The 15,513-nt window shown below is 41.6% G+C and overlaps 1 protein-coding gene across 3 annotated transcripts in view; it reads left to right on the top strand.

Annotated features, from left to right (window-relative positions):
* ST3GAL3 (ST3 beta-galactoside alpha-2,3-sialyltransferase 3) overlaps positions 1 to 15,513 on the top strand; it is a 181,960-nt gene that overhangs the window by 57,269 nt on the left and 109,178 nt on the right. For 2 of the 3 annotated variants that reach the window (XM_012648979.1, XM_012648980.1), the window contains exon 3: positions 9,355 to 9,402. In XM_012648979.1, the coding sequence (XP_012504433.1) occupies positions 9,355 to 9,402 (48 nt within the window). Of the gene's footprint in view, positions 1 to 9,354; positions 9,403 to 15,513 lie in introns of those variants that run through there. The other variant, XM_012648981.1, reaches the window with a different exon arrangement.

Below are 15,513 nucleotides of genomic sequence, written 5' to 3'. Positions count from 1 at the left end.
TAAAATACGACCGTTGTTGAATTCTAATAGTATCTAGTTTCAGGAGGTTCCGAGAAGAGATTTTGGGCTTGAATTACTCTTTTTACAGATGAGGAAGTTAAGGCTCAGCAAGATTAAGTAACTTGCCCGAAGTCATACAGTGGAAAAAACTGCAGAGCCTGGATGAGCACCTTGGTGGCCTGGTTCAAAGCACATACCTTGTCCACCATGCCATGCCATCAGCCACCTGCCGGTCCCTGTCCTTGCCCTCTTCTAGGTTGCTGGCTTTTGGCCCTCCCTGTTCTCTCAGTGTTTAGCCCTTGCTGACTTTCCTCCCATCTCTATTCACCCAGGCTGGGTCCTTTCAACAGAGCCTCAGTTCCTTTACCCCCTGTCCTCCTGAAAATGTCCACTGATACCCAGCCCTGACTGAGTCTGCCCATCTGTCTCTCAAGTCATGCTCTTCAGCTGTCATTTGAGAGTCAGTAGAGAGGCTAATCATCCTCATCTCCCAGTTTCAGACTGTGCCCTAATCAGTGCTTAGTGATATTGTCTTTTACATTTCCTCTGTCAACTTCCTTTCCTACTTCCAGGGCCCCTGTCCTAAAACTTTTCCTCTGCCCTTGGAGTTCCAAACGTCATCCCTACCATCTTACTCCCAGTTTCAGCACATGCCTAGTTCTATTTTCATTCCAGCTCCCTCTGTTGTACACACAGGGGTTTGTAAGCAGTGCCACCTTTCCACCCACCCCACCACCTTAGGAGGACAGCGGCTGGTAGAATCCCAGCAACTCCCAGACTTCCTGGTCTCCTTGTGGGTGCTGATGCCCCAGGGCCGTCCTGCCCCTGATCCTCAGCCAAGTGCCTTTTGTCTCCTGGCGTGACATAGCAGTTTCTTCCTCAATTTCATGATGACTCACTTTTTAAAAATAGTCTTTGATGTGTCAAAGCCTTTTTTTGAAAGTCTGAACAGGTTGTATTGACTGGTTCCGTTTTAGTCACATGCATTTTTACCTCCTGAAAGAAACCCTAATTATTAATTAGGTATGATTTTACCTTCCTGAAATCACACACCTCTCACTTTCCACGCTTCAGTGCGTTTCTTTGCTGTTCCCACCCTGTGAGTACAGCCTGTCCATAAGGTCATCTCACACCAGCGCCACCACCATCTCCTCCACATCTTCCCACTTCTTCCCAGCCAAAAATTCTCCCCCTTAACATCTGAACTCCTGCAGTGATTTCTCTAGAGGCTTGTAATGTAGTCATTTGTATCTCTCTGTTATTCCTCTGATAGTTCGTAAACTCTTTGATGTCAGGGACCATGTCTGATTTTTTCATACAGTCTCTCGAGTTCAGTGAGAACTCTGTATATATGTGGTAAGTCAAATTAGCAAAATAAATATAAAGAGAAACTTCTTTAAGTAAGTCTACTACTCAACAGCCTCCACTTGCTCATTCATAGGTGAATCCTTGAAATCAGATCATTGTATAGAAATCATTCCCACTAAAGTTACAGATGCACCCCCAGTGAATAATTCTGTTTTATCCTTTTAGCCATCAGCTTCTTCCAACTTTTTGCCACATTTAAATACTCCTTCTTTATTCAGTAATCAATTCTCACCTCTTCTGGCTTCCTCTGTCCTGCTACACCTATCTCTGATTATTTTACTGTTTTCTCTTCATATTACCACATCCCCCTAAATTAATGGTTGTGTTTTATTTCCTCTCCTCAGTGTATCTTCAGGAATCTCATTTACTCAGGTGTTGCTTGGTTGGGATTGGAGTTGGGAGGGAAGAAATTGAGGGACTAAGGCTAGGGGTCAGGTCCCACCAGGATCTAAGCAATGGAGAAACTAGAACAAGAAACGGGGGTCACATGGCCATTAAAGTACCAATTCTGTTAACAGACATAAACCCCCAAAGTTGAGGGCTCTTTCATAAAGTGAGATTGAAGAACACAACTTAGACCTCAGTCCAGGTGGGGCCTGTACTTCTTCGGAGATTGACACCCCGTGGGTGAGCTATGCTTGGTGCAGATCAAGCCCAGTGGCAGGTCCACCTCTTACACCAGCCTTCAGGAAGGCAGAGGGTGCCCAGGGTGTTCAGGTGGGAGGCTTGGAAGGTAGAGAAGTCAACTCAGACTGCAGACAGCTCCAGGACAGCAAGAGACAAGGAAAGAAGAATTTCAGCTATAGGCCAGGCCTGTGGGAACTGAAGGAAAGCCAAGCCCCAAGGCCTTGTGGAAAGATGATCTATGGTGCAGCTGGTTGCCACAGAGACTGGAACTGGGAGAATATTCTGAATCTAAGGCAGCCCTTTAAGTTGTCTTGTTGCCCTCAACAGCAGGGTTGCAACTCCTCTCTGATGCTCTACCGCTAATGTGGGCCCGAGGGCCTTGCATCCAGCCCAGCCCATAGCATCTGAGTCTCTGCTCTTTGTGTCTTGTGGCTCTTGCCAACCTCCTAACTCTCTGTGCTTCTCAATTTAAATCTCTAAAAGATAGGCCCTGTCCACCTCATAGACAGATGATCAGTCTATGAATTGCCTTCCCTTGAGTCAGGTAACCACCGTGGTCCAGTCACCAGTGACCAGAGGAGAGGCAGGGTTGTGTGGTTTAGCCTACTCCATCAAGCAACATCTGTTTGCCCAAGCCCACACTGTGGGTATAATCCTTCTTTCCTACCTCTCCCTGATGTCCTGAAGTTTTCCCTTTCGAATATGTCCAGCATTCACCCATTGTTTTCTATTCCCATGGCCGTTGCCTTGGTTCAGGCCACCATCACTTCTCTTCTGGAGTGCTGCATTCTTCCTCCTTATCCATCTCCCTGCCTTTAGTCTCTCCTCTACTCTACCTTTTACTCTGTTGCCAGAATAATCCATTTAGTTTCCACATAGCAACCATATTTATATTTTTAAATGTAAATCAGATCTGTTACTCCTGTGGTTTTAAGCAGGACTTCTCATTGCTAATGAAATATAACACAGACATCTGTCAGTGTTCCTTTCTGACCTCATTTCCCCACCCTCCTGCTTTCTGTGCTCAGTGCTGCAGCGACACTGACCTTCTGGCCTCTTCCTTAACACATTGACTGCCACGTGAGTTGTATTTAACTTAGGCTAGTTTTGAGCCCACAGTCTTGTGAAGCAAAACCCAGTAGTTGGTTCGTGAAACTCTTACTTGTTGGTGTTCTTATTGTTACAATTAACATTGACAATTTAATTCTAAAAACGTGGATTGTGTTGCATATAACTCACACACAGAAAACAATAAAAAAATAAGTTAGAAAGGGTTGTTTTGTTTTAATAAAAACACCATGGCCCCAGGGAAAAATTTTTTTTTAATGTAGCGGTCAATGTGTTAAGTGTGCGGGGTTGCTGCACTTGCTTTTCCTTCTGCCTGGAACTCTCCTCCCCTTCATCTTTTCTTAGCTGGCTCCTGTCTCCAGGTCTTGACTCCTATGTCACCTCTCCAGAGCAGCCTTCCCGAAATACCCTTTCTAACGTTGCCTGCATGTCTACGGTTGGTCTCTGTCATATGGTTTAATATTCTTCATACTGCTCATCACTGTCAGAAGTTACTTTGTTCATTTTATTTGTTTTTCTTTCTCCCTGACTAAAATATAAATTCCTTGAGACTAGGAACATTCTTGTTCTTACTATTGTATCCCTAAGCCTGGTGTGTGGTAGTTGCTCAATAAATACCTGTTAAATAAACAATGAAATCGCCCTCATTTCTCTTTTTTCCATCCCCATGTATCATGCTTAGCTTTATATGTGTTTTTATTTTGCCTGTCAGGTTGTGAGCTACTTGAGGGAATATTTTTTTTTTTATTCATTCTTACATCTTTAGGGCTTCCCCATGGTAGATAGCAGAAGGTAACTGCGGTATGTGTGCCATGACAGGTAGTACCCCAAAATGTAGCTTGCTCACTGCGCCATTTGTGCTTTGGAAACCTCTCCAATGGTTGGAAAGACAGAGCTCCTTCTTCATACTCCCTTTATGTTCCTTTTATTCCTCTTCAGAAACCAGACACAGGAAACATCTGACCATAATAAAAAGATTTCCAGTAAATTCTAGGTTTCCTCATTGAACAAAGTCATGTGCAGCAAAGCTCTGTTGTGCTTTGGTCTGGGTTCCTTGTGGTCATTTGTATAGCACACCACATGGCTGCCTCTGGCCTGGGAGCCAGGAACAGCTGGAGTCTGGGATGCTAGAAGTAAAAGTGACATATTTGTTAGCTTGAGATGGAGACGTCTGGATATTCTTTCTCTGTTTTGTGCAAAGCAAACTTCTCAATTCGTTGAGTACTAAGTTTTCCCGTTAGCTGTCAAAGTGGTTTATTACTAAGATAATCTTACATCCTTTAGAATAAACACAAATAATGAATGGCCAAACTATTTCTGAAGTCTGTGCCTTTAATGCTCAAAGCAAAGTTCATCAGAACTTACACAAAACATGAATATGTCACTAACTTCCTCTCAAAATTCTACCCTCTCACTTGTATCTTCTAAAGATTAAAGACACATGCTCTTAGGAGCATTCCACTCTCACTGGAAATAATATTTACAGAGACTTTGACTCTTTCTTTCCAGTAAGATTGTCACCTGTTTGGTGCTTACCCCTGGCATATCCTTCTCACACTGTATCATCAGTACCTACTGACTTCTCTGTCCTCCTTGGCTTGAAGGCAAAGACTGTGTCTTACTTGGCTCCATGTCTCTGGTATCTGGCACAGGGCCTGGCACACAACGGCTACTTGATAATATTTGTGGGAAGAAGAAAAGAAGGGAAAAAAAGAGCTCAGTCCATTTAGAGATTGATACAGTTGGGGTATATTTAAGTATAATGACATATAGGGATGACCTCAGTAACTAAAGAGAAAAGCTGAACAGCTTCTCAGCACATACAGCAAATAATGAAGGTGATCAAGAACCTTCCATCCTTTGACATTAGTACCGGTGAGTTATAGGTTAAAATCCTAAAGCTGGATTAGAAAGTTCTTTAACTTTTTTCCTGATGATACAAGTAGTGCATGTTTACTATGGAAGTTTTGCAAAAATACAGAAAATAAACATCACCTGTAATTCTACCACGGAGAGACAACCACCATTAACATTTAGTCTTTTTTTAGTCTTAGTTTACTTTTAGCCTTTTTTCTTTACATTTTGATTAAAAAGTTTAGAAGAGATTATATCAGAACTGCTTGTGAGTATAAAGAAGGTAAATTGCAATTGGAAAAATACTTGTGAACTACAATAAAAATTTGAGACGCTTTTTAAATTGTTGCTCATTTGGGCAGTCAATTCCTCAGAATTCCATTCCAAATTTTCTTCAGGGGAATATGATCTCTCACCTAGAAAGCTCTAGGAGTGCTTTTCTTATTGCTCCTGTGCTGGGACTCTGCGTGAGCACTTTTATCTTCCAAGGGTTAGGCCAGGCTTGAACCTCTGATAAGGACAGTTCAGGACTGACTTGAACTGAATGAGAGTCAATACCCAGAATGGATTTTTTTCCCCACCTTGTGAAATATTGCTCAGATAACATCACCTTTGAAAGAAGCAAGGATATTTACTAGTTTATTTCTTAGTTTAATAAACATACTGACCACTTTCTATGTGTCAGTCACTCAGTTAGATATCAAAACCTCAAAGTGAATACATAATCCTTGTCCTCAGGGAACATGCAGTTTAATGAGGGAAAAAGAAAAGTAAACGAGAATTATAATGCAGTATAACCAATACTGTAATAGAAATACAGTTATGGCCTAAAGAAGAGAGTGAGCAGAATTGATCAGAGAAGGCTTGAAGAAGGGGAAATGATTGAGTCGAGTCTTAATGGAAAAGTGGAGGTTTTTTATGCAAACAGGCAGAGGGAACAGCATGTCCAATGTCTGAAGACATGAAGGCACATACCCCTTTGGGAAAAGTAAGTAGTTTGGCATATCTGGAACAAGAGGTACATTAGAGGTGGCAAACGAGGCCCAGTGGTGAAGAACTTGAATGACAGAGCTTGAACTTTATCTTACAGGCCACAGGAAGCCACTGAGGGGCTTTAATCAAGAGCAGAGACACAGTCTGGTATACTTTTTGGAGAAATTAGTAGAAAGGATGGAGGGAAATGGGCTAAGTTGGAGGAAGGGATTTGGTTTGGGGACTATCAAAACAGTCCCAGCAAAAGATGATAGGCAGACGTACAGAAAAGCAAATCTGTAGAGACAGAAAGTAACTTAGTGGCTGCCTAGGGCTGGAGGGTGTTAGAGCCGATTCTCCTCGGCCCCAGGAACAGAGAGGCAGAGTCACCGAGGCTGCAAATGGCAAAGGAGTTTATTGGCTAGCTCGAGCTAGGGTCCAAGTCCCAGAGCACCAACGCAGTGGCCTCTTCTAAGGGCTAGGACCCCGCCTTGGGGTAGAGGTTAAGCTTTTATACCTTTTTCTGTTTTACACACGACACACAGGTTTCACACGACACGCTGGGCACGCCTTCCCCCCCCCCCTTAGTTCATTGGTTCCTTTAAAAGTGGCTGATCGTGTTGGCTCCTGATTGGCTCCTTTAAAAGTGGCTTCAAGCCTCAGGATTTTCACGCCAGCGCCAATTGTGGTCAGCGTCAGTTTGGGGGGAAAGGGCTGCGTCGTTTCGGGAAAACCAAAACTTAGGCCTACTCCAGGAAGTTCAGCCTGTCATGGAGTCACTCCTGCTCTTATTCCTGTTTCTGATTGACTATATTTAACAAACAACTAAAAGCAAGCACAGTCACAGAAGCAAATAGCATTAGTTACAATCAAAGAGAACACATTTTTTTAATTTTAAACAATTTGTTTTATACAAAACAAAGTACATTCTCCTACTATCAATTCCTGTCTTTCAAGGGGGAGCAGGGAGTGATTTTGAATGGGCATCAAGGGTCTTCTGGGGTGATGGAAATGTTCTAAAATTAGATTGTGGTGATGGCTGCAGAGCTCTGTTAATTTTCTAAGTATCATTGATTTGTACATACAACATGAGTGAATTTTGTGGTATGTAAATTATATGTCAATAAAAGTCTTTTTATTTTTTATTTTATTTTTTTTTTTGAGACAGAGTCTCGCTTTGTTGCCCTGGCTAGAGTGAGTGCCGTGGTGTCAGCCTAGCTCTCAGCAACCTCAAACTCCTGAGCTCAAGCAATCCTTCTGCCTCAGCCTCCCAAGTAGCTGGGACTACAGGCATGTGCCACTATGGCCAGCTAATTTTTTCTATATATATATATTTTTAGTTGCCCAGATAATTTCTTTCTATTTTTTGGTAGAGACAGGGTCTCACTCTTGCTCAGGCTGGTCTAGAACTCCTGACCTTGAGCGATCCACCCACCTCGGGCTCCCAGAGTATTAGGATTACAGGCGTGAGCCACCGCACCCGGCCAATAAAGGTCTTTTTAAAAGCAGGGTTTGAGGAGGCAGGCATCTCCTCATTGAGAGGAGATAAGGAGAGAAATGTTAAAAACAAAGTGAATTTGTAAGAGTTAGACACTGATTGTATGAGATAGGATGGTCATCTATCTGTTCAGCCAAGCGTCCTAATTGTGCTTCTACATTTTGTAACAAAGTGGCAACCCTGCCTCTTTCTTGGTAGATTTCAGAGCCTGTGGATCTGCCCTTAACTAGCAGTACGGAATAGCTACCTTGGAAACCACATCCTCCAGCTCTCTGCTACTCAGTTCTTAGTAAACTCGTGGTTGTGAGAAAAACTATTTATGAAGGATTGCCTGAAGGATTTGTGATCCATTCATTTCTCGATGCTTTGTTATTCAGCAAATAGTTGTCGAGTGCCAGGTGTAATGTTGGTAAAGTAGTGGTGAATACAGTAGAGATGGTGCCTGCTTTTATGCAGCTTATAGTCTAGCAGTGGGAATAGATGTTTTTTATAGTTATGACAACTATTGTGTTGGATTTCCATGTGCAATGAGAGAAAATGACATACAAACTGAGATCTGAGGATATTGCTGTGGTGAGGAGTGGCTGTAGACCCTGGTCCCGTGAGCATCCAAGGTGCGCACCTTTGTAGTGAGTGAGCCTTTTGAGTCTGGGGTCTCTAGGGTTATCTTGGGCCTTACATCATCTCGATACCCCTTATAATTGTTTTTACTAAATTAAACATTGGATTTATGCCATCATTTGGCATTGGCTCATGTAAGAAACAGCGTTACAAGATTCACAAGTACTTATTATAGAAATGTTGTAGAATATACAGTCTTCAACATCAGACAGCATCCCCTTTTTTAAGACTCACAAGAGAAAGTTCTCTCTCATCACCATATGGTATTTGCTTTTATGTTTTGGTCTTTTCGTTGCTCTGAAGCACCAGACTCTGTCTTGCTTCAGGTCTCCATATGGCCTTCTCTCTGCCTGGAAGGCCCCATTCCATTCTCATCGGGTTTGGTCTTCACTGATCTTTCAGCTGTGAGTTCCAGTGTCACTTCTTCAGGGCAGGCTTCCCCATCCAGCACCCGCTCCCATCTACTGAATCCGGTTCCTAAGATAAACTTTCATAGCACTCTCTTCGTTTCTCTTTTGTTTTCTTAGTTTCTAGTTAAATAATTTGTTCTTTAGTAACTTTTTTCTCTCCTAGACTGATAGCAGGGAGATCCATAGGATAGACACCATGCTTTTTCTGTTTGCTGTTGTATCTCAAAGTCATAGTATAGTAACTTGCGCATAGGGTTTACTGAACATTTGAATGAATGAAAGAATGAATGCATTGTGGGTACTGAATCTTTAACTGTTCATCTCCTTTTTCCTTTGCCTGTTTGGAAGCTCAGACCCTCCTTGATTCTACCTGCAGTGTTTGTGTAGGTCCTTGTGGCATGCATTTTGTGAGCTAACATTTCCCCCACTATCTGTTAATAATATTTTTCCTTTCTTTGACTTCGTTTTTTATTCTAGCTTCTACTGTAAATTCCTGTAATTACTGTAATTTGGGGGGGAAGAAATAATAAGCAATTGGGTATGTGAATAGAAAAAACGAGGTCAAAGGGGAAATGTTAGTGCCTTTAACCAGATGCAGGAGGGAAGTTTTATTTTGCCGTGTTTTAATTTTATTTTCACTAGGAGAAGGAAAAAGAAGTAAATTTGTCCCCTAATATGGCAGGAAGTGCCTCTGAAGAATGTGGAGTCTGTCCCTGCCCTTAGACGTTTCTCCCTGTGGGGGGGGACGAGGGGTGCTGGGCTCAGCAGGGCCCCCTGGCCAGTGGGCGGTGGGCATGTGGTCTGTGGAGTCTGGCTATACAGCTGAGTTCCTTCCAGTGGACTCTCCCTTGGGGAAGGGTTTGGGAAGAGCCAGTGGGAGCCTGTTTTTTTACTATAAGAAGGAAAAAGAAATGAACTTGTCCTCTTGTGTTACAGATTCAGTGGTTCTTTCCTTTGACTCCGCTGGACAAACACTAGGCTCAGGTACCAATTCTCCCCCTGTCATCTTTTCAACACTTGATACTGGCTGTATTTTTAGTGGAGCCTAATCAGGAGTGGGGTTTGGGGTGAGGGAAATGGAATATTTCAGAATTGTTGAAAAGTCTCAAGAAGCCTTTCTAGGGACTCATGGTCTAAGAAGCAGAAGAGGGATATAACATCCCAAAACTTTTCCAGTTTCTTTCACAGTGTGCTCTGAAGAGTTACAGTAGATGCTCCTTCTATATTCAGAATTGTCCAGGTTCATATAAAAGGATTGCTATTTTCTGTTCAGATGTCCTGTCTCAAAGACTGGGGCTGAAAGCACTGAGAGACCCCAAGTTCTGTGAATGCTGGAGCAGATAACCATCAGAGCTTTCCAGAAGAATTCCAGGCTGGTGGGAGCATCCCAGTTTCCTGAGAACATACACTTTGTTGCATGTTTATGTGCACGCCCTATATACCCAAGTACAGAACTCTTCCAGGAGAGGAGCATCACCGCTTTATTGTGCACTCATGCCAAAATGCACGTAGGCAAACCCACTCCCTCTCTTCCCTGTGTTCACAGTGCAGGACACACAAATTAGCTTCTTCCCTGCGTTCACAGTGCAGGACACACAAATTAGCACCCCTGCCCCTTTGACCCAGACCCAGTGGAATTTGGCTCTCGCATGTCTGAGGCAATTTACCTGCTCCACAGCTTGGAGCTTGCTGGCAGTGAGTGGGAAGAGAGGCTGCTTTGGTTCTTCAACTTGCTGCCTTTGGGTCCCTATGGGAGCCCCAGAATGACTTGACTTTGGGGTGAGAACATCTCTATGCATCAATCCTGTGTTTTTAGGTGAAGTTAGGTGGGCCTCATACCATGGGTGCTGCCTGTGAATACCAAGGAGAGACTTTGCTGGCCTGTTGAGAGTAGTTAATTCACTTTGCTTGCCTTAAATGTGATAGGTTGACATTTCACAAAACAGCCATGAAGTTTGGGCAGTTGTGGTAGAGTGGGCAAGAGGAAAGACATTCAGAGAATGTGATCACAGCTACCACTGTTTGCCGAGGGCCCACTGTGTCCCAGTACTTTGCTGAGTGCTTTACACACCTCTCAGTCATCCCTTACGATAGCTTTAATATCTAAAATTATATAATAGATAAAGAAACGAATGCTCGAAGATGTGAAGTAACGTGTTCAGGGACATTCATCTATCTCTGTCCAACTCTAGAGCCCATACTCTCTCCCTCACCAGTTTGCTATCTCATACCTTGCATGCTTGAGGTACCCACCACCAAAATGTTAAGGCAAGAGGAATCACTTTAAGGTAGAATGGACAGACAGAGTTCTTAAATAGACTCAAAAGCCATATCTATACTTATAGGAAAAGATCGATCAATTTTATTACATTAAAGTTAAGAATTTCTATTCATCGAAAGACTCCATTGAGAGAATGAAAATCCAGAATGAAAAAAGACATTTACAACACAAATAACCCACAAAGAACTACAAAATCAATAAAGAAACAACCCAGTACAGAAACAAGCAAAGACTTGAACAGGCGTTTCACAAAAGAGGAAATTCAAATGGCAAGTAAACCTATGAAACGGTATTTGATTGCATTAGTACTCGGGGAAATTCAAATTAGAATCACAGTGAGATATTGCTACACATCTACCAAAGAGCAAAACTTGAAAAGCTTGACAATTCCAGTGTTGGTAAGGATGTAGTATAGGGGTAACTCTGAGCCTTTACTGGTTGGAGGATAAATTGGTACAACAATTTTGGAAAAAACTATAGCAGTATGTTAGCTAAATTTTCATATACGCATACCTTATAACCTGGAAATTCCTCCTTTAGATATATTCCCCACAAAAATGAATAGTTATGTATACCAGACTATATGTGCAAGATACGTGTATAAGAATGTGCATAAGAGCATTGTTAATAATTTTCAAAAACCAGAAACAGTCCAAATACCTAACAGCAATAGAATAAATATGCAAACTGCATTATAGTCATACGGGGAACAGTAAAAATGAGCAAACCATAGATAGATGCAGCGACATGGATGAATTGTGAAGACATTGTTGGGTGAAAGAAGTTGAACAAAACAGAGTATATACTTTGTTTTTCCTTTTATATAACATTCAGAAACAGATGAAATTAAACCATATTTGTTTAGATGCATAATTCAATATTAAAACAATAAAGAAAAGCATGGAATTGAATTCTGTAATGCCTAGGGTGGTGGTATTCAAGGGAGTATGTTGAGGCATGGGCACTTGGGAGCTTCTAGAATGTCGATATGTTCTTTTTAGTGACCTGAGTGGAGTTACCTGGGTGTCCATTTTACAGTAACTTGTTAGCTGTACATTTAAGTTTTAGGTACTTTTCTATATATTTGTTATATTTTAATTTTTTTATACAAAGGGCATAATCTGTGTTGTCAGGCATGGGACAAGCTGTTTCTAGGAACAGAAGGGTCAGGAAGTAGCACTCTGTGTTGGGCTTACCAGGACAATCAAGGAGGAGGAGGAGGGGGGCAGCTAATATCTGTGGAGCATTTATTATGTGTCAAACAGAGTTTTAACCACTTTTGTGTGTACTAATTCACTTAAGCCTCACAGCAACCCTTTGAAATAGATACTGTTAAAATTAGCCCATTTTTCAGCTAAGCAAACTGATGTACGGAGAATTGAAATAACTTAATCACTATCAAATAGCAAGGACATGGCAGAGCCAGGATTGGAATTTAAGCACTCTGGCTCCAGAATCATATTCTTGCTTTCTATAGTCTTATGAATTTTCAGGAGGACTTTGGTCCTTGGCCGCCATCTCTCTTGGAGTTATAAACAGATCTTGGGATTAATCTGCAAATGACTGTGGACCATGGGATAAAGCTCCCGGGTTTATACATGGTCCTCAGTGAAAGCTGGCAAAGAATTAGGATGCAGATATTTTTCTGCCTAATTTCCTCTTAGTGGAAGATAGGTCAAATTGATTTAAAGTCGACTTTAAATGAGGACTGATTCTCAGCTTACCTATCATTCAGTCTTCCTGAACCACCACTGAGCTCCATGCCTAGTCCTACCTTATTCATGCTCTCATGGAATATTGGCAAGAGGCCAACAGTCTTGCTGTCTCATGCTTTGCAGTAGTCCTAAAAGGGAATGGCGAGGGGGAAGAGCTGGACAGAGGTCTTCACAGTGGCCACATTACGGTTCTATTTGGACAGAATTTACACAGCACTGGGCACACCACATGGCCAAAAAAGTTTTAGAACCTTAGCGAGATAACTTTGGAATTAATCCCCCTTTTACTTTCTTTCTATTAGTGTGGGTAATTAAAAGTAGGAATAAACGTTCCAGTTCCAGGTAAGATGGAGTGAACACACTCACCTTATCTCTGTTGCTGAATGCAGCTAAAGACCTGGGCAGAATGCATTTAGCAGCTATTTGAGGACTCTGAAACATAAATAGTAGCAGACAGATTGGGGAAGAATACCAGAATTCAATGTGTTACCAAACTGGCAGTGAATTTACCATCTTTCTTTCCGTGTCTCATGTCTTGGATTCAAGACAGCCCAAAACCCAGGAGTAAACACCGGGGTACAAACTGAGCTCCAGGAAAAGACCTCTAGTTATATCTCTGGGGTAGGAAAATGGTGGCCAAGTCTCAGACAGAGGGGGAAGTCCAAAGGGTTGTTTTTTCTTTCCTCTGTTACCTCCTGCCCCAGCCTTCAGGAAATCCCATGGTGGTGGTGGTGGTGGTGGTAGGGACAGGGGCAGCAGCAGGGCCTTCAAGCACCTAAAACTGAGGGAGGGGAACCTTCCTTTCTGATCAGAGGAGATATAGTCCCAAGAGAGTTGGCTGCAATTTTGGTTGTCTGCTTTCTCTTTGCCTTCCTGCTGCTTGGCCCCAGATTTAAGCATGGCCCAGGAAATTCATGGCAGAATGTGGTAACTAAAGCCCCAGCTTTCTGGCCAGCGACCAAGAAGGGAAAGCCCAAGGAACCAGAAGGCACAGAGGAGAAAAGGCCAAAGGGGAGCTCAGCAAAGTAATTCCTTACAGTTATTTATGAACTCCAGGCTAACCTGAGCTGTGCATTCATGCATCCGATGATTCTAAACAATATACCAAAGACTTTCAGAACTGAACTAAGGGATAGACCACTGCCCGAGTCCCAGCTTAGACACTGGGTGGCGCACATAGAGAACTCAATGAACAGGCTTTGAAAAATGGGACTGACATTAAAACCACAACCACAGAAGGCTAGGCAGGAAACTTGCTGCCGGAACCCAGTCTGGTCAATTGTCTGCTAAACAAAGATATCAACATTCTCCATTGGATTTAACATGTTAACTAATATGTGAGTTGTATTTAACTCACACTAGTTTTGACCATGGAGCCTCATGAAGCATATGTAACTCACACATCTCTACCCTGGGAGCCACATGAACTATTTTTCAAGATGCATATAACTCACGCACAGAAAACAATACAAAATAATACAGTTTTCATTAAATTAGAAAGGATCATTTTGTTTTAGAAGTTTTGTTCTATTTTTGTAATAAAACACCATGGCCCTGAGGAAAAAAAATTTTTTCTAGTGTGGCAGTCAATGTGTTAAACAATACCTGGAGTCTCATAACATAATATTCAAAATATCTAGGATGTAAGCCAAAATTAACCATTAAACAAAGAACCAGAAAAATTTAATTCTTATGGGAAATCAGCAGATGCCAATGCTAAGATGACACAGATGTTGGAGTAATCCAACAAAAACTTTAAAGTAGCTATTATAAAAGAGCTCCCCAAAGTAAAGGCACACACTGTTGAAACAAATGAAAAGCTAGACAGTCTTAGTAAAAAATGAAGAACCACATAGAGATATAAGAAGAGAAAAAATATAGTAATCGAAGTTTTAGAAACCCACTACATGAGTTCAATAACAAAATGGAAATGACAGAGGAAAGAGGTTAGTATACTTGAAAATAAAGCAATAGAAACTATCAAATCTGAATAACAGAAGAAAAAATTTTAAAAGTTGAACACAGCCTCAGTGACTTGTGGGACAATACCAGAACGTTCACCATCCATGTTATTGGAGTCCCAAGAGAAAGAGTGCAATCCAGAAGAAATACTTAAAGAAAAAAATGGCTAAAACTTCCCAAATTTGGTGACCAAGTGTGATTTATCCTGGGAGTGGAAGGCTGGCTCAATGTTAAAAAAAGAAAAATCAATGTATTATATATTAACTGTCTAGAGAAAAAAACCTACATGGTCATATTAATTGATGAAGAAAAAGCATTTGACAAAATTCAGCATCTATTTATGATGAAAACTCTCAGCAAACTTAGAAAGCAACTTCTTCAACCTGATATAGGGCATCTACAAAAGACCTGTAGCAAGCATCATACTTGATGATAGAGGAGTATCCTCCCCCTAACATTAGGAACCACTCCTGGAACCTAGCCAGTGCAGTAAAGCAAGAAAAAGAAATAAAAAGGATACAGATTGGAATGGAAGAAATAAAACCAACCTTTTTCTTCATAGATGACATATTGTCTACATAGAAAATCCCAAGGAATCTACAAAAAAGTCTTAGAACTAATAACTGAGTTTAGCATCCTGTTTAGTATGACAGGATACAAGCTCAAAACACAAAAGTTAATTGTGTTTTTATATACTAGCAATGAGCAACTGAAAACCAAAATTTTTTTAAAAACCCACACTTATAGTAGCTCCCCCAAACCAGAATACCTATGTATGAATCTAATCAAACAGTTATAGAATATGTATGGTGAAACTCTTTCCTCTCCCATTTTTTTGCTTCTCTGTCTACCCAACTGTTCAAGCCACAAGCCTAGAATCACCTTGATTGTTTCTCTTCCTTCACCCTCTCTCCCTTTTTCTATCTTTGCAACATGTCCTTATCCAGCCATTTCTTTCTGGCTGGTACCACTGCCCAGGGTACCATCTTCTGTCCCCTAGACTAGGAAATATCTCTGGACTGGTCTATCTTTGCTCACTTGTTGCCCCCAGAGGTCCATTCTCCACATTGCAACCAGAGTCATCTTTTAGAAACATAAATAAGATATTACCACTGAAGTCTCACCATTGACCTAGAA

Source organism: Propithecus coquereli, unplaced genomic scaffold (genome assembly GCF_000956105.1).
Source record: "Propithecus coquereli isolate 6110/MARCELLA unplaced genomic scaffold, Pcoq_1.0 Scaffold299, whole genome shotgun sequence".
NCBI classification, from domain to species: domain Eukaryota; kingdom Metazoa; phylum Chordata; class Mammalia; order Primates; family Indriidae; genus Propithecus; species Propithecus coquereli.
This window is presented reverse-complemented; position numbering and strand designations above follow the sequence as displayed.